The sequence below is a fragment of the Centroberyx gerrardi genome, chromosome 12 (assembly GCF_048128805.1).
Source record: "Centroberyx gerrardi isolate f3 chromosome 12, fCenGer3.hap1.cur.20231027, whole genome shotgun sequence".
NCBI lineage: Eukaryota > Metazoa > Chordata > Actinopteri > Beryciformes > Berycidae > Centroberyx > Centroberyx gerrardi.
Window position 1 is genome coordinate 12,690,572 of NC_136008.1, and position 27,742 is coordinate 12,718,313.

The 27,742-nt window shown below is 43.6% G+C and overlaps 4 protein-coding genes across 7 annotated transcripts in view; 2 read left to right on the forward strand and 2 right to left on the reverse strand.

The window, feature by feature from the left end:
• ttyh1 (tweety family member 1) overlaps positions 1–10,517 on the reverse strand; it is an 18,685-nt gene extending 8,168 nt beyond the window's left edge. The window contains exons 1-7 of the mRNA XM_071912758.1: positions 10,479–10,517; positions 6,608–6,772; positions 4,596–4,825; positions 2,939–3,050; positions 1,681–2,012; positions 855–950; positions 668–740 (exon numbers count right to left, since the gene is read on the reverse strand). Coding sequence (XP_071768859.1) covers positions 668–740; positions 855–950; positions 1,681–2,012; positions 2,939–3,050; positions 4,596–4,825; positions 6,608–6,742 — 978 coding nt within the window. The 5' untranslated portion in view covers positions 6,743–6,772; positions 10,479–10,517. The remainder of the gene's footprint in view (positions 1–667; positions 741–854; positions 951–1,680; positions 2,013–2,938; positions 3,051–4,595; positions 4,826–6,607; positions 6,773–10,478) is intronic.
• LOC139922295 (uncharacterized) overlaps positions 1–27,742 on the forward strand; it is a 114,157-nt gene that overhangs the window by 81,609 nt on the left and 4,806 nt on the right. The window lies entirely within an intron of this gene.
• Positions 12,247–19,129, reverse strand: leng9 (leukocyte receptor cluster (LRC) member 9). 3 transcript variants are annotated; one of them, XM_071912756.2, is made up of 8 exons: positions 19,123–19,129; positions 18,631–18,779; positions 15,389–15,482; positions 14,801–14,937; positions 14,323–14,649; positions 13,905–14,190; positions 13,473–13,596; positions 12,250–13,359 (listed from the first exon to the last, which is right to left on the reverse strand). In XM_071912756.2, exons 2-8 carry the CDS (start codon positions 18,770–18,772, stop codon positions 12,697–12,699), a joined length of 1,773 nt encoding a protein of 590 aa, XP_071768857.2. In that variant the 5' UTR covers positions 18,773–18,779; positions 19,123–19,129; the 3' UTR covers positions 12,250–12,696. The 3 variants fall into 3 exon arrangements, with proteins under 3 accessions (XP_071768858.2, XP_071768857.2, XP_078143554.1); XM_078287428.1 differs by lacking the exon at positions 19,123–19,129 and adding an exon at positions 18,894–18,902; XM_071912757.2 differs by lacking the exon at positions 19,123–19,129 and having other exon boundaries at positions 12,247–13,329; positions 18,631–18,887.
• Positions 19,391–27,316, forward strand: flcn (folliculin). Of its 2 annotated transcripts, none has more exons than XM_071912759.2 (12): positions 19,391–19,630; positions 19,818–20,027; positions 20,233–20,391; positions 20,538–20,759; positions 22,297–22,463; positions 22,602–22,693; positions 24,314–24,477; positions 24,850–24,963; positions 25,323–25,446; positions 25,589–25,714; positions 25,914–26,016; positions 26,273–27,316. In XM_071912759.2, exons 2-12 carry the CDS (start codon positions 19,818–19,820, stop codon positions 26,478–26,480), a joined length of 1,689 nt encoding a protein of 562 aa, XP_071768860.1. In that variant the 5' UTR covers positions 19,391–19,630; the 3' UTR covers positions 26,481–27,316. The 2 variants fall into 2 exon arrangements, with proteins under 2 accessions (XP_071768860.1, XP_071768861.1); XM_071912760.2 differs by having other exon boundaries at positions 20,233–20,379.

The following is a 27,742-nucleotide window of genomic DNA, read 5'->3' on the forward strand; positions in this document are numbered from 1 at the left end:
GCTGATGGTTTATCCTCTCTCTCTCTCTCTCGCTCTCTCTCTCCATCTCTCTCGCTCAATTTCTCCCCCTCTCTCTCCATTAAAGAGAGCCTGAGATGCTCTCTCTCGCTCCGACTCATCCTCTCTCCGTCTCCCTACCTCACTCTTGTTGAAAGCACTTCTGTTCATCTTCCATCTTTACTTCTCAAAGCCAAACGCCCACGCACTGGCAAACACACTTACATGCAAACATGCACTTTAATGCACAAACACACTTTGCTCACAAATGCACTCATGCACACGCACATTGAATCTTTAATCTCTGCCCCATTTTCCTGCCTTTTTGGTCCTCTGCCATGACTGCAGTGTTCCCTAGGAGGCAGGTCTTTTCACAGTTTAGCACAATGGGCACAGAAACACACTCATACACACACACACACACACACACATACAGAATGGTCTGTTCCAGAGCTGGGCTCTTCTCAGCAAGGGATTCCTGACATCCCTTTGGCCTGCCATCGAGGGTCAGCCCCCTAAAGCTCTCTTCCCTCAGCAATAGCCTGCCAATCCCTCCCATGATAGTCCCATTCACTCCCATATAACCCCCTCTTCCCCTCCCCCTCCAACCCCACATCCCTCTGCCAGCCCTGGCCCCTGTCTTTATAGCAGTTGTATTGGACCTACTCACCACTACAGTGGCAGTCTCCAGGCCCAGGGAGCCCCAGCTTAGGAACAGGGCCAGCCAGGCCAGCACCGTCATCCTGGGGGGGAACAGCACACACACTTCAGCCAAGAGGACACCCTGATGTTCCATCCAGTGTTGTTTGGTCTATGTCTAAAGGCACAACACAGCTTGTGTGTGTGTGTGTACTTACAGGATGAGGAGCCAGCGGGCTTGCTTGGCCAGTCCCAGCAGGATGAACAGACACACTATGAGGTCCAGCAGCAGCAACAACACATATGACAGCCACCTACAACAGACACACACACCATGTAAGCTATGCACGCAACATATGTCATTACATTAAACACTATTATAAACAAAGTCATATCGCTTCTAGTGGAACTTAATGAGCTATTTTTTAACCTTTGAATGAGCATGCTCTTATTCAGCACTGTCCTGCTTCACAAAACCCCTTAGGAGCTACTGAGCACAACCACAGTCTTCTACTGTTCTTCCACAGAAGCAACTGGGAGTCAAGTGCTTTTTGCAAGGGAACCTCAATGGCCAGTGTTTATCACTTTCCCCATACAGATTTTCCCAGCTGATCTGGGATTCAAGCCTGCGGCCTTCTGGTCACAAGCCCACTTCTAATAATAACAACTTTATGTTATGTAGCACTTTTCTAAAAACAGTTTACGAACTGCTTTACAGACCAGCAAAAAATCAGACAAGATGATACAGTGGTAATAAAACAACAGTAAATAAAAGCAATGAAAACTGTAACAACAGTAAAAGAAGAACTTATAACATCTTGGCTTCTGCTGCTCCCAAAAACTGCTGAGAAGTGTAATAAGATTATTCAGGTTCTAATAATATTGCTGATCTAGGATCACTGATCATGTCTTCTTGCCCATCTCTTTTAAATTGAAAGGCTTTGATATATCCTATCCACTGTGTATCTGAATGCAGGTCGATGTTGTGCACCGTTTGACAGTCGAGTCTCAAAGCCAGGTGGCCGCTCCAGCCCGCTGCCTCACCTGTAGTCCTCATTGACCATCAGAGTGTTGGCAGCCCAGCCGGGTGAGAAGGGGTTGGGCATGATCCCGGCAGGCACCATAGTAGGAGCCACAGAGGGGGGAACCGGGGTGAGGGCCGCAATGGGCGACCCGCTGCTGCTGTCATTCCCCAGCCCTCTGTCGGCACTGGAGCGAGCCAGGGAGAGAGAGGAGAGGAGGTTGATCACGTTCTCAGATAACCTCCGGCAGTTCCGCGTCGACACCAGGAAGGGCTTACTGCCAGTAAACAGCTCCTCCATTGTGGTCAGCGGGCCAGAGACAGACAGCTGCAGCCCAGTAATTGTGTCTGAAATCTGGGGAGGAAGGAAGAGGACAGGGAGGGTTAAGTGGGACGGAAAACCACAAGATAGAGATGATGATGCTCATAAAATCATGTTGGCTTAAGAGTGGTTGTGTTATGCAGATGGAGAACTGAGAATGTTGGGCATCTTGGTGCCTCGGTCTGCTAATGCACATCAGGACTGTAATACGGGTTCAAAATCCTAGCTCATACTATGCTGTCAAATATCTGTGTGCCTATTATTCTGTCTCTTTCCACTGTACCTACTATAGAGCTAATGGAGTGCTTGAAGAGGGAGAGGTTGAAGAGGGATAGCAGACTCGAATAAAAAAAAAAAACGGGATGGGGGCGCCCCGGTGGCTCACCAAGTAGAGCGTGTACCATATAAGGCTCAGTCCTTCCCGCAGCGACCCGGGTTCGAATCCAGCCCGCGGTCATTTGCTGCATGTCCTCCCCTCTCTCTCTCCCATACCTTCCTGTCTCTCTCACACTATTTCTGTCAATAAAGCATAAAATGCCTAAAATAAAATCTTAAAAAAAAAAAAAAAAAATGGGATGTTAGTTTCTTTGTTGATGAATGAATATGAACTGTACCTCAGATCCATCCACCTGTGCTTCCTAGGTATTTACATATCTATATATCATTTCTCCATCCCTCTATCTTCCAGAGAGAGCAGTGGAAAGAGGACATTCAGCAGTGTGACAGAAACCACTATCTGACCACAGCAGTCCACAGGGAGATCAATATCGCGCTTGACAGAAGTTTATATCACACTTTTTTTCTCTCTCTTCCTCTCTCAACAAACCACATGTAAACATGTATGCATGTACACTCTCTCTCTCTCTCTCACACACACACACACAAACACACACACAATGTCAACTAGGTCAGATATTCTGCATGTGCCTGGCATTTTACTTGCGTAGAGCAGCACTCACCAGCAGATCGATGGAAGCTAGCGTATAATTGGCTGTGAGAAGAGACGAGGTCAACTGATACATCCCATCATTAGCCTCACTGTTGCCGTAGAAACCAACGCCTATGGCAACACTGCAAAAAAAAAAAAAAGAAAAAGAAAAAAGGGAGAAACATGAAAACAGGGTGGGAGGGTGTGTGTGAGTGTGTGAGAGAGATAGAGAGAGAGAGAAGAAGAGACATGAGAGGCATAAAAGTAATGTTTAATTCAGTGTGTATGTACATTTTAAATGAATTTGACACAACAAGATAGAACTGGCGAGGATGTGATATGTGTGCTCTAGATGAGCGTACCAACAGCCAAGCGCAGGGGAAGGAATAAGCAGATGATGAAAAAAAGCAGAGTCTGTAGCCCTAGACTGTTAGGCTTCAGCAGGCAAAATATTAGAAATGTTAAACATAGCGACATATTTACACATCTTTCTGTTATTCAAATATTCAGATTAAGGCTCGGGCCAGATGTTCATCAAATCCCCTCAAACCCGAGAGGAATGGTATGACCCAATCTCCCACAAAGTATGTGACCCAGATTAGAAAGCAGGGGGAAAAGGAGGTATGTGTGTGTGTGTGTGTGTGTGTTGGTGCATCTCTGTGTGTGTGTGTGTGTGTGTGTGTGTGTGTGTGTGTGTGTGTGTGTGTGTGCATGCAATCCTGTGCTTTGCATTGCAAGCTGCCAAATGCGTATGCTGTCTAATGCAGCTGCATTTCAAATGACATACACAATGTTAGTACTATCCGGGGGAAAGGGTGTCACATGAAATATTTCCAAGAGGTAAACTGCGGCATTATTTTTTCATCCAACCCCGGACAGAGAGGTCACAAGCAATGGAGAAGGAGGTGACTACACTGCAAGCCGTAAGGGGGAGACACGAGCCACATCAACCTAACGTCTGCATATGATGACATCATCATGACAGCTGAAATCAGACCTCCAGTACATTATGTTCTGTAATAAAGCAATATGGTGTCAGCCGGTATTGCATATAAAACCACAAGCCTATGGTGGGAGTGGACTGGAATATAATAAGTAGCGGTGCTGAAGCATTAAATTGTGCTATTACACCACACAATTTGACAGATAGCTTCCCACTTAAAAGGTCTGATGGGCAGCTGAGCTTCACTTCAGCGACCCGCGCTTCCGCTCTGCTGTGATATGAGAGTGTCTTGGACAGATGTCAAGTAGCATTCCTGTATAATGTACAGTGAGGACAATGTACTGACTTGATGACTGCATGGTCACCAGATCGAGGGGGAACTCTGGTGGATAAATGACTGCTGTAGGTGGGTGAGCTGAGATCATCGCCACACACATTGATGGGGAACCACCGAAATCCACACACGAATAAACACACACACACACACACATCCACTGCTGTCATGGGCCTGTGGTCAGTAACCAATAACATAACATCACCGTTAGCAGTCGTTTGTGTGTCAGTCATATTTCCATAGCGCTGTCCCCCTCCTATGTTATTGGTGATTGTGTGAAACACTAAAAGCCGCATGATGATGGAGGGTGACGCCTTGTGAATCATAGTGTTGCTGTTGATCCATCTAAAGGCTACTGATGTTGCCATACAATAAAGAACACTATGGTTCATGATGAATCTGCCTTCTCACCAGCACAGTGTGACAGCCGCCACCGCCACCCATGTGACACAGCAGATGCCCCGCCCCTTCCTCCCGCCGTATCCGTGACCCGTGCTGCCGTCTTCGTCCTCCTCCTCTTCCTCGGATCCCTCACTCCGGTCGCCACGGTGACAGCAGCAGTAGTGTATGAGGAAGGAGAGAACCACCAGGAGGGAGAGAACGAGAGCGATGGCGGACAAACTGGACAAAACCAGCAGGGTCTGAGAGGACAGGGAGAGAGGAGAGGAGTCGGTCGGTGAATGAGTCAGTGAATCTGAAAAACAGCACTTTAATTCCATTTTTACATGTGGAGAAGAGCAGTATGAGAGGGTAAAATACCAACTAATCCTGTTAAATTCCATAGCCTGTCATATTGTCCCACCCCCATTAGCAGCAGGAGATGGTGATTAAAAATGTGTGAGAATATAAATTGTGTGCTTCAAAGGCAAGCAGCAAAAATCACAGATACACTGCATGCGCCCACTACACACACACACACACACACACACACATAAATATACATACTAACTCGTCCTGGAAAAGGAACGAGTTAGTACTGCATTTAACACAATTAATAAGATCACTCTCAACTGCTGATCATCTATACTTATCATTTCTATGGCTTTAACCCATCAATCTCGGCACTGTCTATATACTAGGCATGGTGTAGTGAATATTAATGTCACTAAGCCATATCAGACCCGCATTTGATCAGGGTCCATGTCATAAAGTCAACATTACTGAAATGCATTTCGGTACAACACATATCTACAGTATTATCTCTTATCCATCTGCCCGTCTGTCACTCCCCATTCCTCCACCTTATCTCTATCTCTATCTCTCTCTCTCTCGCTCTCTCGCTCTCTGTTCTCTACAGCCTCTCTCCGCACCGCTCCACCCCACCCATCCCTCTTTCCCCACATTCTCCCTTGCCTGCTCTCTCTCTCTCTCTCCCCCCTCTCTCTCTCTCTCTCTCTCTCTCCCTCTCTCTTCCCCCCTCCCCCCCTCTCTCTTTCTTTCTATCCACGCCACTGAATCTCTATTAATAATCTGTGACCTACTTAAATACATTCACTGCCACTCTCTCTTTCTCTCACTCCCATTCGCTTTCCCTTTTCTCTCTCTCCCTCTCTCTCTCCCTCTTTCTCTTTCTCTCTCTCTGCCCAGTCTTCTGTTCGGCAACCTCCTCGCATTACTCATTCCCTCTCTCATTCTCTCTCGGAGCACTTTCAATCTCTTTTGTCTTTCTCTTCTGGAGGATAATTTGAGTCCCCCTCTCTGTACCACAGAAAAGTCACAAACACGCACTGTGAGACACGGGTAGCTGGAGCGTTTGTATAAGCCTGTTGGAAGAGGAGGATGAAACCCAGCATTTTGCAACAAAAACTGCACGACTCTGTACCATGCAGACATTACCAATGTGGCAGTCTGCTATTGGACTCACACCAATATGCTGAATCTGATACACTCAGAGAAACCAGATTGCAAGAAATATCTCCAATTTGCATGACCAGAAGGAGTGGCGTAATGTCACGATTAAGACATTAAAGCGTCTGAACTATGATTAAAAAAGGCATTATTAGGTGAAAAAATAGATTTCTGGATTGACAGACTGGCGGTGCAACATTAGAGATGGGTTCAGAAACATGTCAGTGGTCCTTAGAGGAGTCTAGGCCCATCTTCCTGCCAATAATTAAGTCAATAAACCAGCCTGATTAAGTATTTTAAAAGGTCTACCAACGCCATCATGATAACTCCTCAGATGATTGTTAACATTCAGGCATTTATAGTGCAATTCAATGTGAAGCAAATTGCCCATAACTCACAATTACCTAATGAATTACAGAATCATTACTACGATACAATGTACAGTTATTACTATGAATGGAGCAATTTATCTGTAATTATTACGCAACGTGAGGCCTCAGACTGACACTGAATACACAGGGAACAACATGTGGTTTCACTGTGTTGTGTGGCTGGTAGTGACAGGTGTCCGTTACCTGCTGGTACTCCCAGCTGTCGGGGACGAAGATGTTGTCCCTCATCTGCATGGTGAGGTCCAGCCGGGGGAGGGCGTGACACACTCTCACCCACAGCGAAGGGGTGTAGCTGGGCACCGTTGTCATGGCAGCCATTCTTTACTGCCAATCGTCCCCTCCTCCACCCTGTGGGAGGCAGGAGAGAGGAGTCAGAGCAACCAGCCGGTAGGATGTGAAGTAAGGAAAGAGGAAAGGAAAGAGGGAAGCAACAGCGAAGGTCTTCCCCAGCCCATGGCAGAGCTGAGAGGACAGAGAGGTCACTGCCTGCTCTCTGCCAGCCACTGAGCCCGCCTCCATCCAGGCACAGAGCCGACAATTTATGACCAGTGACCACCTGAGCAGAGTAAAGGTTAAAATGTCAGCCATGCTTACTTGAAATGAGCTCTAAGGAGCGTAAATCAGCGCACACGCCTCGCTCAGCGAGGAGGCTGAGGAGTGTTGTTCAGTATTGTGCTTTACCTGCAATACTTCAGGTGAGGACTTGGGCTTCACTGATCTTAGATCTGTGCCTGAGGGCAACATCAACCAACAGGAAGCCCAGAGGCTCAAATAAAGATCACATAAAGCAATGAATAGATAAAGTAATCTTTTCACCTGCATTAATATTAATGTTATAACCTTTACCTGTCCCTACCCTCGCTCCATAAAGACATTAGATTAGAGATTTGTGTTGCAACAGCATAGAACAGCCTGCCATATAGGGAGATTACATTACTATCTATGACCAAGCTTGGCTACTAATCACAAACCTCTCTCATAACCTATCCTTTTAAAAAGGGGAGTATACTATAGGAACAGTATGGATTATATAAGGGATATATGGGGGCTTTGAAATAGTCTTCACAGCAGAGTATACGCAGGAGAAGAACAGGGTTTAGATTGGGTACCAAGAAGGGATAGAAGGAAGGATGCATTTGGCGGCCTTGATAGCTCCGCTCCATCATCAAACGCTGTTTAGCGCTCAGCATCTCTTACTAAAGCCAGCCAAGAGGGAGAAAGTAGGGTAAATACAAAGGGCAAATCCGGTTAGCCCAAACACACACTGGAATCCTCATTACAATGAAAGAGCAGAGGGGGAACAGAGGGGGAGATGGAGCATTGTAGGCCCACGACACTGGTTGTGTAGATTAAGAGAATATCAGAGCTTTACTGTTTAAGACAGGAGTGTTTCAAGACAGCTTAAGGGAGGGGAACACAGAGACGACCATTCACAACAACAGTACTGAAGCTTAGATAGAACGGGTTATACAGCACAGCTCAATGCCGACGATACCGACGGATACAATTCTGCATTTGAGTCTGACAGGGTTCAATAATGTCAGATAGATTTTGCACTGAAGGCCTGTCTTGGGTTTTACGGTCTTTGAATGCAGCTGTTATTTATTCAATACAGCATTCAATCAACACAGCATTCTACATTTGTGAGGCTTACTACTATCCCTATTGATTCAGTACACCGACACTCACAACCCACCGCATATAATTGCGTATAATAACGTGCATGATAAAAGTTTTGATTCAGCAGATAGTCGCAGTCAATGCCAGACAATTTCCCATTCAGATTTGGGGCGGTTATGGCCCAGAACAAGTTAACAGCTCGCCCACAGGCCAGACAGGCCCGCTCCGCTCTAAGCCCATTACAATAAGCCTGTTCACCTTAATGGTTCCAGCAGCCCAACTGTCACAAATCAAATCAATGCCAGCACTCCATTTCCCTTATTAAAATTGTGGTGAACATAATGGTTTACACGCTGTGAGCCATGCATCCATCAACCACACACCAACAGTGTCAACAGATTGTGTACTGTAGTCCGGTGCCGCTATGTTCACATACCACAGTCATATATCAATCCAATAAACATTTTATGCGTTCCCTTATGATCATTTATACTGGGTTGAGCAAGGCAGAGGCGGTTATTAAATTAGATGTATTATAGGAATTTGATTTAGGCAAGACTATGAGGTACATTTATCAGACTCTGGAGAGGGTAAGAGCTTTTTGAGTTTGGCCAAAGTGAGAATAATCACATAATCAAAGCTGAATTGCTCTACCTGTGAGCACCACCACCAATGGAGTAAAATAAAAAAGCAGTTCCTTTGATGGATGACAATAATGTAACAAAAATAATAATAATGATTTTGAGTGTGAGAAATAATAGTTGACGTGCATTATAGCTCATTTTAGTAGCACATACCATATGAAACCCATGATCAAACAATTAAAAATACCAAAATAAAAGCCTGGATCAGCAGCTTGACTAGTCATCTTCCTGGGATGTCACTCGTTGCAGATGAAGAGAACAAAATTAATTCAATGAAGATGAATGGCTGAGGGAAACCACACCAGTGACAGATCAATACACATCATGTCAAAATGTAGGTAGGACAGTACTGCAACCCAGAAAGTTATTGAGGCAACCTAATGGGGTGAGGGTGGGAATGGGGGGCTTCAGTCCCGGAGCAGCAGTTACTCAGCAGTTGTCACAAAGAGGAAGCCTCAAGTTGACGTGATGTCTCCTGCCAGCTTGTTATCATGCCGGTTACCATTGCATAACTGAAGGCAAATAAATGTGATTTTGAGCCCACTCGATGGAGGGAGAAGAGAGAGGGAGAGACAAGCAGAGAGAGATGGAGCACAGACCACTGCCTCTCACCCAACCATGGCCTCTGAGACAGAGACAAAGAGGAGAATAATTTTGGATTGGAGGATTCTCCCTCATTGGTCTGTCTGCACTGAGCTCAGACAGCCTTGGGAATGAAATCAATTGCAGGGTATGAGACTCCATAATGTCTGAATGTACAGAACGAGGCCATTTTGTAAGGCAGCTAATGAGAAAAGGCTGAAGACGGGAACCATCTCCTTCAGCTGGGTATAAAATCCTCTTTAGCACAGGGAATTCAGCTGCATTTTTATCTATATTTACATTGTGCTGTGACAATTCAATTCTGTGAATCGGAGGATATGAATAATGTAGTCCTTCTGCAGCTGAAATGATGCACATTTCCAATTTGCCTCTCATAAAATGTTATGTTTCACATTAAAGCCTAAATAATCATCCAACAACCACTTAACGACACCCTTAATGGCTGCAATTTATGAGACAGCATTATAGCCCAGTGGCACACCACAGCAGCTATGAGACATTAACACCCATAAGTGTATGAAGTTGCCTTTAATATATAAGCACCTGTCTGCTTTCTAGAGCCATAGGAACAGTAAAACCTATTAGAGAAAAAAAGCAAGATTTCTCAAATTTCAAATAAAATTCAAAATTGTATTTTTTTGTTTGCATTCTTCTGCTAAATTAATGTTCAGTTCCAACAATCTACCCTCAAAGTGAGTGCAGCCTACCGTAGGTAAGCCAGTGCAAATCGGTGCTTTGATGTGTGCAAGAGTCAAACATGACAAGTTGATGGTGACAAAATGCTTCCACACTACTGACCTAATTGGCAAACCTATACAGAGCAAAATGTTAAATTATCTTGCACATTAAGCCAATAGTCCAGAGACATTTAAACAAAATAAATAACTGAGGCAAATTAAACATCTCGCATCTCTATTTTCTGTTTTAATTGGGTGGAAAATCAATAGATGCATTGAAACCATAACAGCGCCAAAGTAACAATTCTCTAATTCTAAGAGGTCAATGGGAAATACTTCATCAACATCCATTAAGCATGAAAAGATAAGCATGGATCCAAATTGGTAATACATCGTAATGGTTTTAATGTGCATGATGAATCTATTTCACTTGACTGATTATTCATCTTTATGACCACAAAGACAATTAAGCCATAATCAAGCATTGACAGAAAGAGAGCAGTCTCTTACCTCTGACTGTTGTGCTGGAGGTTTCTCTCTTTCTGTCTCTTCTCCTTCTCTTCTCTGGGTTCCGTGAAATATTTACCCACTCAAAGAGGTATACCGCCAGCCGTCAACGCTTGATGCTCTTGCAAAAAAATCATCCTGAAAAATTGTCTTGGAGACATGCCAAAAAACATGTCAAAATGAAAAAAAAAGGAAGAAAAAAAAATAAGCCAATAATTCTTGTGGAATTTGAAATATTAAATAGCCAATAATTGTATGGTTGTCTGGTCACAGTGGAGAGGTGCTTGTGTTGATGGATGAGAGAGGAGCTCTCAGTGAGAGCAAGTGAGTGAGAGAGACAGAGAGAGAGAGAGAGAGAGAGAGAGAGAGAGAGAGAGAGAGAGAGAGAGAGAGAGAGAGAGAGAGAGAGAGAGAGAGAGAGAGAGAGAGCGAGAGAGAGCGAGAGAGAGAGGGATTAAGATTGAGGAGACACCCCTAAGGGACTCTTTATCGTTGCATTGTAGCCCTTCGTAGCTGAACGCCCAGGCGACTTCACAACAAGGCAGCGACACGATATTGCCCAAAGATAATTAATCCGTTAACAGGGATTAACGGGTCTATCCCCTCACTCACTTCATAGCGAGATACCAGAGACACACTTCTAATGCCGACCCCCATCAACAGCCACACACACTCCCATCAACCTGACCAATCCCTCTCAGACTACCAGACTGAGCCCTAACCAGATTATTGAGACCAAGATTAAAAATGCATAATTGCTAGTCAATTGTGCTCAGGAACAGTAAAACAGAGATTAAAAAATCCACTCACATATTGGAGGCAAAAGAGTGAGCTCCTGCCTAAGATAGCGCTGTTTGGCTGCGATGTGCAGAGAGCCAGCGTGAGGTAGGGATGCACATAAAATTAGAGTAAGAGAGGCGAATAAGCACACATAGATGGATATGGGGAGGGGATGCAGGGAGAAAGCAACATAAAACACTGCGAGTAGAAAAAAAAAAATCAGGGTTCTCAGTGAGAGGTTGAGAGAAAGAAAGAGAGGGAGAGAGAGAGGGAGGGAGAGATGGAGTGAACAATGAATAGAGGGGGGGGGGAAGCGACATGCAATGGATTTGTAGGCAAAACCAGTTTCCAGTGAAGGCTGCAGAATGGCATCAACCCTGATTCAATAACAATCAGGAAAAGGAAAACGTGCAAACGATATGGGCAAAGTGGAGAAAAGAGTGTTGACGGAGATGTTCTCATGGGGGATTTGACTGAGGAATGAGAATTGGGAGATACACTGATAAAACACAACAAGAAAGAGTAAAAGAGTGTGGTGTTTGTCTGCCATTGGAGGAAGGGGGGGGCAGAAGCGAGAGAGCAAGAGGGAGGGGGCGGCGTTAGTTTTTCTGTGTCACTGAAAGGGAGTGGGGGAGGGGAGGCAGGGAGATAATGCGAGCAAGGGAGCAAACACTGGAGAGCCAGAGACCATACTCACTGACTCATATATGTATAGTGCGTGTGTGTGTGTGTGTGTGTGTGTGTGTGTGTGTGTGTGTATCTGGGAGGAAAAGGGGGGGAAAGAGACAGAAAATTATATTATGTATGCAAGAGTTACTTGGAGAGCGTTTACCCAGCCTCCATGTCTCTCTGTATGTTAGACCACAGCACAGCAACAGAACCACATCCAGGTCATCCATCACACTGCTGATGAAATATCACCACTCACGGGATTTAAAATAACCAATTCAATATTTAATGTCCTTGACAATCTAGTGGTCATAATTCATTGTAAAAGCATACAAATTATTCCTTCTTGTGGCACACAATCCATACAATATTCATATAAAACAGATGATATAAATCATGGAATTATGAACTGTGGAATACAGCTTCTTATATTAAATTATGGCTGTTAAGAAAATCTAATCTATTCCCTTTATAAATCATTAATGACTACTACACAAACCTTTAAAACAGATGCATGTGTCCTCTCTGTATAGTACTAATACAATACAATAAATGCAGTGTGTTAACAGTACGTATATCTCATATGGCTGATTATCTTGAATAGTGCACCTTAATGCTCAATCAAATGTCCCCAGAAAAGGCAAAGACATGAAGTTTGGTAAACAAGGCAACATGGCCAGTGCAAATCTAGCTCAGAAATATTGCACCCAGTCATACATGTATACATGTATATGCATGTGAAACTGCACAATGACAGATAAACACCCATCTATCACCGAAGAGTTACTGTACACAAGATCTCATAAAAACCATCTTTCTTGAACGTACCCATGGCACACAGGTGTAAGGTGTTTACCGGCAAGCGGCCAAAATTTAAACCCTTACCCAGCTTCAAGTCCCCCACCCCCCCAAAAGGCCTCTCTGCCTCCTTGCTGTCTACCATGGCCAGTGTGAGGTGGTAACGTGGGTTGAAGGAGTGCCTGTGGAGCCAGCCCTCCTTCCTGTAGGCCTCCTGTAGGCCGCTGTTGAGCTGCTGCAGGTGGAGCTGCGGCTGCGGACTCACGTACAGCACCCTCCCATTGAAGTGTTTCAGCTTCAGGGGGAAGGTCACAGCCACCGGGGGGTTGCGATCCAGACGGGCGAAGCGTCGGAGGATCTCCCCGGCGGCGGCCACCTCAGCCGGGCCAGGCAGCTTCAGGAGGCACAGGGTGACATGGAGGCTGGAGGAGGGCATCATGTGAGGGGCAGAGGAGGGGAGGAGGGAGATGAGCTCCTCCTGCAGCTGCTGGAAACAGGAGAGGACGGCGGGAGTGTTGGCCCTGAAGGTGATGAAGTGGGTGGGTTGTCGTTTAGGGGGCCGATCGCCAGGCTTCTCTTCTCTCTGCTCCAGAGGCGCTGATGAGCACTGGGCAATGCGAAGTGCTACAAGATGACTCTGTGTATAATAGAGGTGCATAAAGAGCATCACTATGCTGAACTTGAACAGCAATAGCTGAACAAGGATATTAGAAAAAAATGATTTCAGGGTGATTTCAGGGCTGCACCCACCTCAGCTTCCTCGTTGCCTTCCCAACTTTCCTTCCATTCATCCAAAGCCTCTTCCTGACCCTCCGCTTCCCCTGTCTCGCCCTCTCCTTGGGATAAGGAGATTTGGTCTGTTGAGGTACAAAGTCTAAAATCAAAAGAGGAGATTGAAATTATTCAAGAGGCAGGCCACTATTTTGTAAAGTTGCTCACCAAGTTTCAGCCTTCGTACTTAAAACCAAGTCACCCTTCTCTACATGGATATTCTAAATGTCAAAGGTCATGTCTTAAGTTAACAATTCCTATCAAACTGAGCATAGAATATGCAGATATTAAAAAATACTTTCAGATTGTTTAAAAAAAATGCTTAAAATGCATTAGTAACACATGCGCATGGTCTAGACACAAGTGCTCATCTAGTTTCAGTCAAACTTTAAAGATATTAAAAGATCACACCCATGTGCATCTTCCTCCAGGACTGGCTTAGATCCTCCTCGTGCTTCCTGTTCTTCCTGAGGATTGCTTCCTGAACGCTTCAGAGCCGATTGTGTTGACTCAGGAATGTGAATATTCATCTCATTCTCCCTCTCTTCCTCCAGATGTGTGCTCTCAGTATGGGAACACTCCTCTGTTTCGCTCTCTACCTGCCCACTGACAGCAGGTAGCTGGTCTTCTGTCGTTTGAAAGGGGTCTTGTTTTAAAGTTAGTGTCTCTTGTTGCTCTGCATCTCCTGTGCTTATTTCTGTAAAAACACATGCAAATGTCAGGGCAAATTCTGTAGTGTGTGCAGGCTTTTGTTCTAAACTTGTGTGTATGCAAGTATATGTGTGTGTGTGTATATAAGGTGGGGTGGCAGGAATAAGTCCTCTCTCACCCTCTACTTCCTCTTCCCCTCCAAAGGGGGGAGCCAGAGATTGACCAGTAGAGCCAAACACCCTGTCAGTCCTGCCGTTGCGGTCCCAGACGCGGTGCCCTCTGTAGATGAAGTACTGGATCCTGTGTCTGGGCAGGGCCAGCTCCGTAGTGTAGTCACAGTCGCATGGGTTGGTGTCCCAGTTGAACTCAGAGAAGGGGCGCTCCAGCACCCCGAGGAAGCGGTCCACGTACCCCACTATGAATTCTGACGCCTCCACCGACGGATCCCACAGGATCCTAGAGATGACATCGTCCGCTGTGCGCATGCGAGGCTTTTTGTTCAACTCTGGGGGGAGAGAAAGATATAGAGAGGGATAGAAAGAGATCAAGAAAGAAAGAAAGGGAGTGAGAGAAACAACAAGAGCTTTCACTAGCCTCTTAGGAGTATGTTATCATCATCAGACGACTTAGGAAACAAGTTGAATGTAGAGTTTTACCTTTTCCCTCAGTGTCTTTTGGTTTTGTTGCTTTGTTCACTTTGCCTTTCTTCTTCTTGTGTTTTTCCACCGTTTCTTCATCCTTCCTGTCATCTTGGTCAGGAAACACAGCACCTGGATCATCTAATGATGGGTTGCTAAGAGAGGAGATAAAAAGGAGATGAAACAGGGCAGAATACAGAGGGGAGACATGAGACAAGTAAAAAGATATTTCCAATTCCATTTGAACCATTCATGTCTATGTGGGGTATCTGATCTGTTTCTTCTTTGCAGCACTGCATGATTAGCACTGGCCAGACTGTATGAACCTCAGTCTGCTCTGCCATGTGAGCATCAGTTAAAAATATAGACAAGATATTCCTCATTGTGTTAAGAAAGACTGGAGATTTCTCTGTCACCAGGTGGAGCCTTGCAATCAGGGGAGGGACTTAACATTCTGACTGCCATCTGCTTGATGCTGGCAGCTGTGCTACATGTAATGTCTTAGTTGTTAAAAAAAAAAAGTACATGTTTAGAATTTAATTAAGTAATCAAATGTCTCCCGCTATCCCGCTGGTGAGGTTGCTGATCAGACTGAGGGGAACAGACCTGTGAGACAGACGACATCTGTGGCCAAAACGGCACTTTCCCATCAGGAAAAACTGGCACACACCGACTCCCTCCTCCTCCTGTTCTGCTGACTCTGTCAATGAGAGAGGGACAGGAAGAATGGAGCGGGAGAGAGTGAGAGTTAAGGAAGGACGGGCAGGCCTTTAATGTAAGTGAGCAGCCAATCAGTATGGATTCTACATCTAAAGTACCTCAACAAAATAACACAGCCATGGTAAAATACTAATTTAAACTATATTTTTGGCCAAAGTAGTCCACTATGACCTTGACAGCCTAGCCTTTCTGTAGCTCCCAGTTATAAACATGTCCATCGACTTACAAATGTTTACATTTTATTTTATTTAACCTTTATTTAACCAGGAAGCCCACTTGAGATTCAGAATCTCTTTTTGCGAGGGAGACCTGGCCAAGATAGCAGCAAATAAGGAGTAGTATTAGAAGCAATTAAACATTATAAAAACAATAAAACAGTGATTTAAAACACATAACACATCTGACCCAGCAGAGAGACAGTCACAGAGATAAGGGACAGTGAGGAAACAACCTATAAAAAGCAAAAACCCAAAAGTCCAATTGACTTTGATACCATATCTCTCACAAAGGCCTTAAACTCGCTCATTGGGATGAGAGTCTTCATTTTTAGATCATTTTTCAACCTGTTCCAAGTAGTAGGGGCCAAAACCATAAAGGATTTCTTGCCCATCTCAGTGCAGGCCAACATGGTCACTCTACAGGTGCCAAAACTCCCAAATGTTGATTAAGTTCATATATCAAATTTGGGTTTAATATGTTTAGTGATTGATCTGAGCCTAAAAACACATTCATTTTAGGATGCCTACGCCGTAATTATGCTCCGATCTGGGGCCTGGTGCTAGCTACAGAGTGCAGGAGTCACGCAGAATAACATCATTCCACAAGATCATGATGGCCTCCAAATAGCAAGACCCTACAGCCTGACCCCATCCAGACTGAGCTGAGGACATAAGATACATGGAGAGTGGAGCTGCTGAACCTGGAAGCCAGACTGAGAGAGAGCCAGGCAGAAGAGCTGAAGAGAAGACAGGAGAAACAGGTATAAAGGAAAGCGCTATAAAGACTAAGATGTCCCACTAGTCTACAGGTAAGTTTCACCAACATTGGAAAGGCCCTAGATTCTGCTTAGCCTACAAGTAGCCTATGTTGACTGAGCTAGCTTGCTGGGCAAATAAAAATATGCTCTCCCTGTTATTTCTTTTTCCTTTTCCATGAGTCTTGCGAGTCTTCATGAGTGAGAGGTGTATACTACATCAGGTACTATGCCAGTGATGTCTCTGCTCCCAGAGATATGAGTGTTTACATCAAGAACGCCAAGAGGATAACGCTCAATTACACTCACAGTCAAAATCATAGATAGGCGGTAACTTTGCGTAGGCTACAACACTGGTACATTTTAGTCTATAAGATTATTTCAGGCAAATTACCTATTTACTTAAGCCAGAAGTTTTCATTTTTGCAAAGCAGTCATAATCTTAGGTCGCACAAATGGCTTCAGTTTAAAGTGCCTTCTAGCATGATTTTAAACTTAGAATAATGGAAGTGGTCACTGTTAGCTGCAGTTGCTTCAACTAACAAACACATGACTAAATATTGCTGCCTTGTTTTTGTTTATGCACTGTATTATGTAATGTATTCTTGTCGTACCTATTGTTGCTGTTGTGATTTGATGTTGTTGTCCTGTTATGTGTTTGATGCTGCTATTTGACCCTGTCTTGGCTAGGTCTCACTTGTAAAAGAGGTTTTAATCTCAATGTGACTTCCTAGTTAAATAAAGGTTATATATAAATGCTTTTACTCTAGAGCTAGAGGCAGGGGATGTGTGTTCCTTATGTGGCAGAAGCCTGATGCTACACTTCAAATCATAAATAATATTATTATATTAATCCCGAGGAGGGGATTGGTGGAGTAACAAAGATGTGTATAATACTATTTATACACTATCTATTCACTGTGCAATACACTTACAGAAAGTACCACTCATGTAACAGGTGGCGATGACTCACTGACCTTATGGTATTCAAATGTCAGCCAAACAGTTACTATGCAGTTGCCTGCTCACTCAATCACATACCAGCACACACTGTAACACTATTTCCAGATAGGAGAACTGAATGTGACTCACGGTCCTAATCCTTTAATTATCAACTGTCAAATCATCCTTCCCCACCAAGATGGCACTGACTGGCACTGACAGTCCAGAGCAGAAGCAGGTACAAGGCTACATGAGGCTCAGATGACCGGCCTCTCAGCGGCCTTTCAACTGGTGCCAGAGACATGAGATCTCAGTACGAGAGGGTAGAAATAATTGGGTAGAAATAATTATGCAAAGCCTAGCCCTTACATAGTTCAAGTCTATGTCTTCTATTTACTTCTTGGAAATTGTATCTGGCTTTAAACCAAATTAAACTAGAGGGAGTAGAAACATAGACAGTTACAGACAGGAATCTACTCCTGATATAGCACCTGGAGGTCAGAGTCAACACTTAGTCCTCTTGACTCACTTCCTGGCTAATACCGGTCTCCTGAAACATTTCCAGTGGGAGCCGCTTGACATGTGAAAACGATGGCTTGCTACACAGTGGCCACAGCTCACTCATGTAATTCCCCCTTTAATAATAGGGGCGACAGACTGTAGATTCTGAACCACAGGACTCCTGATAACAGAAATCATCCCAGAACATTCCCAGAACACAAATTAGTCAGAGTAACAAAGAACTCTGCCACAGACTTAGGAATGTCATTACAGAGTCTGGGTTCATTGCTGAGAAAACACTGATCCATTCCACTGAACTTTTTCTTGTTTTGCCGTCTTTAAAAGGGCCAGATGGGTGGAGCTTGTCACATGTACTGATATATAGCACCAGGCCGAATTAATACAATCAGATAACGTTGTCTGAAAGCTACCAGATATCTGTTCTGTGAATGACCCAAAAACAGAACTGTGCGAAAAGGCAAACCCCACCCACCTGGCACTTCAGCGTCACTAAAACAAACTTTGAAAAGTATTTTAAATAATTTTTTGATCTGATCTCAATATGCTGAAATACTGTCTATATGCCACATTCTCTACACTATGTGCCTCATTATATGGACTCAATTTATATAATGTCTCTTAAGAAGTCAATAGCCTTTGAAGATGCATTTCATAGACAGCAGGTTAGTGTAAAACTGTGAAGGGGTTTTACCTGAGGTGTCTTTGCCATTGTTATCCCCAGCTGGGACCTCTGTCTCTGGACTGGGTGTGTCTGTCAGACCGCTGGACCTCAGGTTCCCCTCTCTCTGGTTTTCTGGTGAATCTAAAGGCACTGCTGACCCATCTGAAGCCATGGTCAGTCTGTGGGTCAACAGATGATGTTTTTTCAACAGTCTTATGTCACTGCGGTATCTGCTGCTATACCTTCACCTTTGTTTGATTCATCTGAATGAGACACTTAAACTTGAAACTCACAAAACTGGAAAATTGTACTGTGACGCTGATGTCTGTTGTATTATTGCGGAAGTGGTGACTAGCGTAGCGAAACAAATCCCAAAAATAAAAAGCTCAAAATCTGACGACTCAAAGCCAACTTTATTGACATATGAAGCTCATATATTTACAACATAAACATCTATGTAAATATCATAAGCAAAAGCGTTTTAATAGTACCCGGAAAAGCAAACTGACAGTTCTGACTTACTCGCACTTTGACCTGGGTTTGTTTGCTCGGAAGGAATTATGGGTAATGTAGTGTTCTCTTTTTTTTTATCGCCGAAAATGTAAATGGGAAAACAATATCAAACGTAATATACACAATTAATTAGTTATCAGTGATTATACGACTGCTTTCTCGATTCGATGAACAAAAAAAATTTCAAACCAAGCGGTAAAATGAAGAAAAGTAACGTAAAGTAAACGCTATGCGTCATTTGTGCTCGAGCGCGTGACTGTGCGTCACATGATCTGTTGTTGAGCCAGCAGCTACAGAGAATACACAAGAGAAGTGTACAAAACCTAAAGCTGAAACTCAGAGAATCAAGCATGGGGTTTTGAAAAACGACCAAAATTAAGATTTGTAGAGTTTATTTATCGTCCTTGTTCCAATATACTGTTATTTACATAATGGCCTTTGGACACTGCGACCAATGAATGTCTTTTGGTGAAGTATTGAGCACCAGTCAGTTGGTGAATTGGGTTCTGCGCTGAAGGTAAGGGTATTTGATATAAGCTGTAATGACCGTGTCTTAGCCTAAGCATTAGTTCAACAACCTATTAATGTCATAGTTATTGACCAGCAGAAACTTACTGACAAATGTTATGGACTACTTGTTATGTTCACATCCAACTCACACACAGCACAATAAACATCTCTCAACATCCCTCTCTCCCTCTCAGATGAATGCTCTGGTTGCTCTCTGTCACTTCTGTGAGCTCCATGGCCCTCGAACATTGTTCTGCACCGAGGCGCTGCACCCTCCATCCCCCTCTCCTCCCCAGGCAGGCGCCCCGGTGCCTGGGGACAGGGACCGAGATGGGGATCGGGAGGGTGAGGGGCTGACCATGAGGGCCAACAGCTCGGCCACTCAGAGAGGAGAAATGTGTGAGGTGAGTGGAGAGACGGGACAAGGACAGGGTGTCGAATCAAATGTCAACTGACCCAGAGAGCCTACAAATACTTTGTTTCCATCTTACCTGTCCATGGTGCAACTATCTCTTTCTTTCTTTCTCTTAATAACACTCAAGCTACAACTTTTTTGGTCTACAAGTGAGTCCATTGTCCTGTCATTTATCCCTTTTCTTCGCCCTGTAGGGTTGTCGGTCTCTACCTGCATCTCACCCAGGCTTTGTGAGCATTGATGATGAGACAGGTATCCGCTTCCTGAGCCACCAGCATCCCAGACAGTCACAGCTTTTCAGTGTGGTACGCCAGGCCTGCGTACGCAGCCTCAGCTGTGAGGTAAACAGCGACGTACGTCTGTGTGTTTGTGTTTGTGAGTCACACCTCTTCTTGGCAACTTCAGCTGGATCATGCACCAAATTAACGTACCCCATTTTTTATCCCTCTTTCTCTTCATATGCCCCCTCCTATTCTCTCGCTCTTTCGTTTTTCTTCAGGTATGTCCCGGTCGTGAGGGTCCCATCTTCTTCGGAGATGAACAACACGGTTTTGTGTTCTCGCACACCTTCTTTATCAAAGACAGCCTGGCCAGGGGCTTCCAGCGTTGGTACAGTGTTGTCATGGTGGCCATGGACAGGATCTACCTCATCAACTCCTGGCCTTTCCTGCTGCGCCACCTTAGACTTACTATACAGAGCCTGCAAAGCACCGCCCTCAAGGTAGGGACATACACATGGACACATATTGATTTTTGATTTAATTTTATTATAGTGTCATACACCATACTGGTGCCCAGCCCACATAGGCTTACAAGACACTGTAAATGAAACAGAGCTATCAAACAAAAGTACAGTTATCAAAACATAGAGTACATTATCCATCTACAATTCACTTTCAGATTACATTACAGGCACAGAAGTTTGGTATCATAGTATCCAATATGTCATTCAGGATTCAAAATAAATAAGGATTCCTTCCTTCTTTCCCACGCCTTAGAGATATATTGGGCAGTGTCAAAGTCATAGTTCCTAAACAGGTATTCTAGTCTTTGACTGTCTTCCATCAGAAATAAATCCCAATGAATTAGCTTATCACACAACTCAATTCTCAAATCATTATATAGAGGGCAATAAAACATAAAGTGAATTTCATTTTCAATCTCATTTAAACCACAGAGTGAACACAGTCGTTCATCCGCTGGAGTATTACTGTATCGTCCAGTTTCAATAGCGAGAGGTAATGTGCCTAATCTTAACTGTGCACATAATGATCTTTTTACCTTTCGTTAGATTGTGAGTAACATATGGTTCAGGTGCAAACTGGTGCTTAATGAGACTGTATGTCTTAAGTTTAGGCTTTGTCCAAACATCTTCGGCCCAACTATCCTTATATTTTGAAAACAATTCACACAATTCACACATATAAGCCTTCATTCATATTTCTCAGATAGAATGGTGAAGGCCTATTCAATTCATTGTATTCCCATGATGTTACATGCATTTCCTATCAATATTGTACTTTACCATATACCCAGCTCATTGGCTGTGGCTGTCATTTGATTATAATCACCTGTTAGTTTATTACAATCACTTGTTATTTTCCTACCAAGGCTGTGTGGTGATGTAACAGAATACTATGAATAGGAACTCATTTGTTAGTGTTAGGGAACTTAATTGCTGCTTAATTACAACTATTCAAAATGCTGCAGCTCACTCTTACTAGAACCAAGAAAAGAAAACGCATTACTCCTATATTATCCTCTCTGCATTGGCTACCTGTGAGCTTTAGGATTGATTTTAAGGCTCATATGGGTCTGGCCCCCACTTATGTCTCTGATCTTTTAACCCCCTATGAGCCAGTGTACAGCCTGACATCCTCGGACCAGGCCGTCTTTGTTATTCCAGTCTAGGCTGAAAACAGAGTGATCGGGCCTCTGAGGCTTTGGTAGAGCTTACCTGAGGAGCTCAGGCTAGCCTCTTCATTAGCCTCTTTTATATCACTTCTTAACATTTTGGAGATTTTGTAAAGTTTTATTTATGTAAAATTTGTATTCATTAATTTATTGATGCTCCAAATTGTTTTATCTCCTCCTGTGTTTTTTCTTCTTCTTTCCTTTTATTCTCTTATTCCTCTGTTATTTCATTCCTTTGCTGTTGTTTGATCTGTAAAGCAGCTTTGTAAACAGCTAAGCGCTATAAAAATAAAGACCATAATGTCAGAATGTCCCAGACTGATTTTTCCTGGCACCTGCCACAGGTGTTTGACAGCGAGCAAGGAGTCTGTCCCCAGCGAGCGGTGAGGATGAACAGTGTTTTCTCACCTGCAGTCTTCCCCCACCAGAGGAGCGGCAACGCGGCCCGCTCACTAACCTCCCTCACGCAGCACCCCAACCTCTGGGCCAGCCTGCACTCCTCCTTCAGCTGGTGAGTTGCCCATACTGGCAAAGGCTGGTATACTGTCAGTTTCGCTATTGCATCCAATCTCTCGGTTTTTCCCCCTACGACTGAGATTTAATCACAAACCTTGACATCCTGTTTGTTTTCCCGTCCTGTCTTGTCCAGGCTGCTGAAGGCCTGTGGGAGTCGGCTGACAGAGAAGTTGCTGGAAGGAGCCCCGACCGAGGACACACTGGTGCTCATAGAGAGACAGACAGGTAGACATTCAAGTGACAGACACGTCTTTCTTAATCACACAGGATGACTGTTTGTTTTTTTTACTTGACTGTAGTCCACACAGACTTATATATTTACCCGTCTAACCATCTGTTCATCCCTGTAAGTGGATAAAAGTTGGAGACCTAGAATTGTCCAATAACATTGATATTACCAGAAAGAATATAATTTGGTTTGGGCAAAGGTCCAGTGTCTCTTGCTTTCCAGGCAAAGGTTTGGCTCCCTGAAGACAATGATATAAACGGATTTCATGTGCTTGCACAATGTACTGGAGTTGAAGCACCAGTCTGCTATGTTTACCGTGAAAGTCTGATTCACTGGGTCAGACCAGGAGGAGAGGCGATGGGGAAAGAACGATGTGATTCACTTAACCATTGTGCTCAAATACAACATGTGACTTCTTGGCTTTCCGGAAAATGTTTACATCAGTTTCAGTCAAGTGTTTCTGTTAGTTGAATGGCTCTTAGGTTTTGGAACTTAGACCTTGTTCCGTTTTATTAGTCCTGGGCCCTTTGTGGGGTTTTTTTGGTAAGCTGAATGAGAATTGTTTCATGTTATAGATTACCCAAAGTGAAAGGAAACCATTACAGAGATTATAATGATTGTTCATTCATACCAAGCTGTAATGAAATGACATAGAAATTAATTGGCAACCACTTTATCCTGTATAATATGAATACTAACAGGTATACAGTACTGTGCAAAAGTTTTAGGCACCCTAGATTTTTTATATACATTTTGTCTTGAATGTTTATTTATTTGTTTTCTGCATTAGTGTGTCAGTAGACTGCTCTTTATAGTACAATTCTTTGATATTTACAAACTCTTCATTTCGTTATTTTTTGAAAGCATCTTTGCTTTACAGATTTTTTTTTACATGTGCCTAAGACTTTTACACAGTACCGTACATATAGGTGTGTAAAACAATCCTCCATGCGATTTACGCTATGCGTAACAAGATGTAGTTCAGTGGCATGACCACCAAAACTGAAGTCTGAACAGTCAGTCACTCCAGCCTGAATCCAAAATCACAGGCCCAAAGTAGCAGGACTTGACTACACAACAATGCCTCTCTTGTGCGTGTAAACTGGGCTTTGAAAGGATGCAAATGCCACAGAAGTCAAGTTACCTTTTCTAATCAGTTTTGGGTCCTGAGAAATTGTAACTGAGCTGGATCACTTTAACCATTTATTGAAGGCAAAATTTTGACTTTCTATAGCACCCTATTATATTATTTATTATTATTAGTAGAAGTAGAAGTAGTCATCTTAGTAGTAGTAGTAGTAGTAGTAGTAGTAGTACTAGTAGTATAAATTAGGCCTAGATAAGGGTCAAGTTTTATGACTGATATTGGGTGATAGGCAGCTTAATTACACAGCATTTATAGTGTTTTGGAAAAAGAGGATGAGTGGGGGTCATGTGCACATCACATTCCTGTAGAGCCTTGCAATGATTTCCTGTGGTTAACAGCTTCCTTCAAACAAGCTGTGAAGTCATTAATACTGGTGGACAAGAATAGCCTTATATGTGTAAGGAATAAGGAATGCACCCAAGGCATGAACCTTGGTTTCAATTTTACATTATTCTGTGTTTCCCCAAAGAGCAAGAGGAGGAAATGAGCTGCTGGGAGGGAGCGGAAGGGGGCGGGTCCAGACCACAGCGGCACCAATCAGAGAGCGAGCTGGACAGAGACTTCCTGTGTGATGATGCAAAATTGGAGGGATTTCCAGGTCCAAAGTTCAGGTCGCTGAGGCACTTGAGACAGGTGATCTTTGGGTACTTTTTGAGCTTGTCATTATGTTAATTGTGAAAAATTGCATGAATGACGTAGGTTTAAGGAGAGGGCAGAACCATACAAGTTAAAAGATAGAGAAAGAAGCTTAAAAATGCTCAACCACAGTGTTTCCCCAATCACTGAATAGGTGGACCATCACATACACATTTGTGGAAAGAATCATATTTTTATTACGTTAATTTGATACGTTCTGTGAGAGGTTAATTCACATTATTTATGTCGTATCAAACACTAGGCTATTTTGCTTTCACTATAGTCAGCTCACTGCTTCATAATTCCCACTCAGCCTTTTAACCTCACACATATCTATGAGCTGTCTTATAATACAGATTTGGTCCACAGATCCTCGGGGCTGCTGAGTTCCGTCAGCTAGCGTGGCACGTGCTCATGGGAAATCAGGTCATATGGAGAGGCGCAGACCCCGGGCTCATCCAATCAGCTTTTACAATGCTCAAGGTACTCTGCGCTGCTGCTGCTGCTGCTGCTGCTGCATCCCTTGTTGCTCATTAGGAGAAATGGTCTAACTGTGATGTGGTTGAATATTGTCTAAGACAGGGGTTAAGTGTGGACACCTGTGAGGGTCCTCATCAGCTGAGCCACATTGTAATAAATGTGTCATCAGTTGAATTCAACTTAATAGAACACGCTTGTACCTGTTACAGCCATCTAACATTAACCACTAACACTTATTGGGCTTATTTCTGCTTATGCCAGTATTTATCTTTTTTTGACTTATTTACTGAGATATATTCATCTGTATGCTAAGAAACCGTATTTATAATCTGAATCTGTGGTTGTCCTGTATATCCCATCAGTCCTTGCTCCCAGTGGGCTGTGTGCGGTCCGTGCCATACAGCGCCCAGTATGAGGAGGCCTACAAATGCAACTTCCTGGGTCTCAGCCCCGATGTGCCCATCCCAGCCCACGTCAGCTCCTCAGGTACAGGAGGCTCTTCAGACTCACACTGTAGTGACCCGTAGATCCCAGTATGAACCTCTCAGACGCTGCTGAGCCCACAGGTCATGTATGACTGTGTTGATTTTAACTTTGTATTTTTTTCTTATCTTTTTTTTTCCTGTAGAGTTTTCAGTGTTGGTAGACGTCGGCACAGAGAGAAGCTGTCAGTTCTCGGCTGTAGGTGAAGATGACATCTCCTCGGTTTATCAGTTCACCATCAGCAGTGCGAACACACAGCCCACAGATAAGGGTGAGCATACATACTGGGGCGAATAGTCACCGTCTTAAAGTCTGCTCCTCCTCTGAATGTCTGAAAGCATACAGCACTTTCCCTCATTGATATACCTTAAAAAAATCAAAATAAAGTTATTATAAAGAAGTTGATTGCTTTTGGAAGAGGCAACAGCGTCAACTGATTAACTGACTGAATCTCCGTCATCTTTCCCCAGGTCCCACGTTGCTGAATAAGCTTGAGGTGGCTTTATCGAATGAGAACCTGTCTGTAGATGTGGTGTCTCACTGCCTGTTGTGTCTGAAGGAGGAGTGGATGAAGTGAGTAAGACTTCTACATTCATTCATCACACAGACACCTGTTGACTGCTGGGGTTCGACTAAGATTTTCCGTTAACACATAATCATGGATACTATAATAAAACAAAAGTTATATGAAATAACTTACATTTTTGAATGTACTAAAAAAAATATATAGATTTCATTCTGCATCTACTTTCCTACCTGCCTTTGCTCACCCTTCCTTCCCTTTTTGGCTTCTACCCCTTCCTATCTGTTCTATCCCGCCATCTTCCAGTAAAGTCAAAGTGCTGTTCAAGTTCTCCAAGGTGGACGGGCGAGGGAGGGAGGACACCCAGAAGGTGCTGGCCCTCCTGGGCGCCACGGGGCCAGGGGAGGAGGACAACGTCCGGCTGCTCAAGTTCTGGATGACCGGGCTCAGCAAAACCTATAAGAGTCATCTGATGACGGCCGTCAGAGGAGGGGAGAGGAGCCCCAGCCAGTGACAGGGAGGCATTGACAGGAATTGACAAGAGGGAGAAGGTTGACATTGAGGAAAGAAAAGTGAGAGCAAAGATATCGTCACCTTTGTTAATTCTGTGGGATTTGGTGGAGCAAAAGGGAAGAAGATGAGTGTGAATGACATAAATGCTTTGGCTCATTCATGATTCTCTCCCTGAGAAATCCATGACACATTCAGTTTTGTATAATGTATGAGCATTTTTATTTGTCAGGGAATTCTTGTAAAAGACGTTTTCACACTAACATGGAAAATCTAAGTTATTACAAAATGATTGGCTGATTGTTAACTTGTGTACAGATGTTTTTAAACTAAATAAATCAATTTGTATGGTCGGTCTAGCATCCTCTTGTATTCCATAATTGGCTCCATCTTGTGGCGAACTGAAAGAACAAAGAGGGATGAAAGTGAAGTGGGGGAGAGCAGCACTGCTCTCTCTGCCAGCTCCCACTCACATGCTTTTTTACAATGAGTGGCTGTCAGCCAAGAAACCTCAAGTGGTGTAAGACAACACTTTAAGGTTTTCTGGTGTCCTGAAGTGCACAAAATGGTTGCATAACAAGGCCTCTCCAGTACTGCCGGACTCAGCGGGGATTCGCTTCTTAACGAGCCAGCCACACATTGCTACACTAAAAAGCTGCATTTTTTTGTTTTGTTTTCATAGTCATTTGAGCCTGTCGCTTTGCTGAAGTTTGCAGACTTCAGTCAATAAAATTCACGGACATACTGCTTTGTTTAAATTGGAGACCTACATTTTTTTATTTTTTACCCCGGCTGCATTTATGTAGTGATTGTGTAAAAACATTGTCATGTAACCTGTATTGGATTTAGTGCAATTCTGTAAATATTATTAAGATTGATTGTAGCTGTCTTATTAAAATGAATCTACTACTGAACAGTAGTGTTACCCAGTAGAGTTTTTAACTTTAATTTTGTTTTTCTACTTCTCGCTCAAATCTGGGTTGCGTTATGCAAGTTTCACTAATACAAACTAAAAGAACAAAGATAATTTGTTACAGGTCCACAAATTAGTTGCATGTTTACTTGGCCAATATGTAAACCCACCCTGTATTACAAACTCTCAGAGTGATATATGAGACAGGAAGACGGCTTGATGATGGGATATTTATACCCTCTGTTAAAATACATAGTATAGGTGAAGAGGTTTCCGGTTGATGATGCCTCAGGGAGAGTTAAGAATGCCTTGGTACTGATGAGGAACTCTCTAGTTTCCATTTCCCCTCAGAG

Bases quoted from the DNA above. Each gene is read 5' to 3' on its own strand.
- leng9 (XM_071912756.2), bottom strand. From the start codon at position 18,772: ATGGCTTCAGATGGGTCAGCAGTGCCTTTAGATTCACCAGAAAACCAG. The intron at 14,938-15,388 runs GTCTGTTCCCCT...CTCCTCTCTTAG, and splicing joins AGATGTCGTCTGTCTCACAG to CAACCCATCATTAGATGATC. The intron at 14,191-14,322 runs GTGAGAGAGGAC...GTGTTTTTACAG, and splicing joins AGGGGAAGAGGAAGTAGAGG to AAATAAGCACAGGAGATGCA.
- flcn (XM_071912759.2), top strand. From the start codon at position 19,818: ATGAATGCTCTGGTTGCTCTCTGTCACTTCTGTGAGCTCCATGGCCCT. The intron at 20,392-20,537 runs GTACGTCTGTGT...GTTTTTCTTCAG, and splicing joins GCTGTGAGGTAAACAGCGAC to GTATGTCCCGGTCGTGAGGG. The intron at 22,694-24,313 runs GTAGACATTCAA...GTTTCCCCAAAG, and splicing joins GCTCATAGAGAGACAGACAG to AGCAAGAGGAGGAAATGAGC.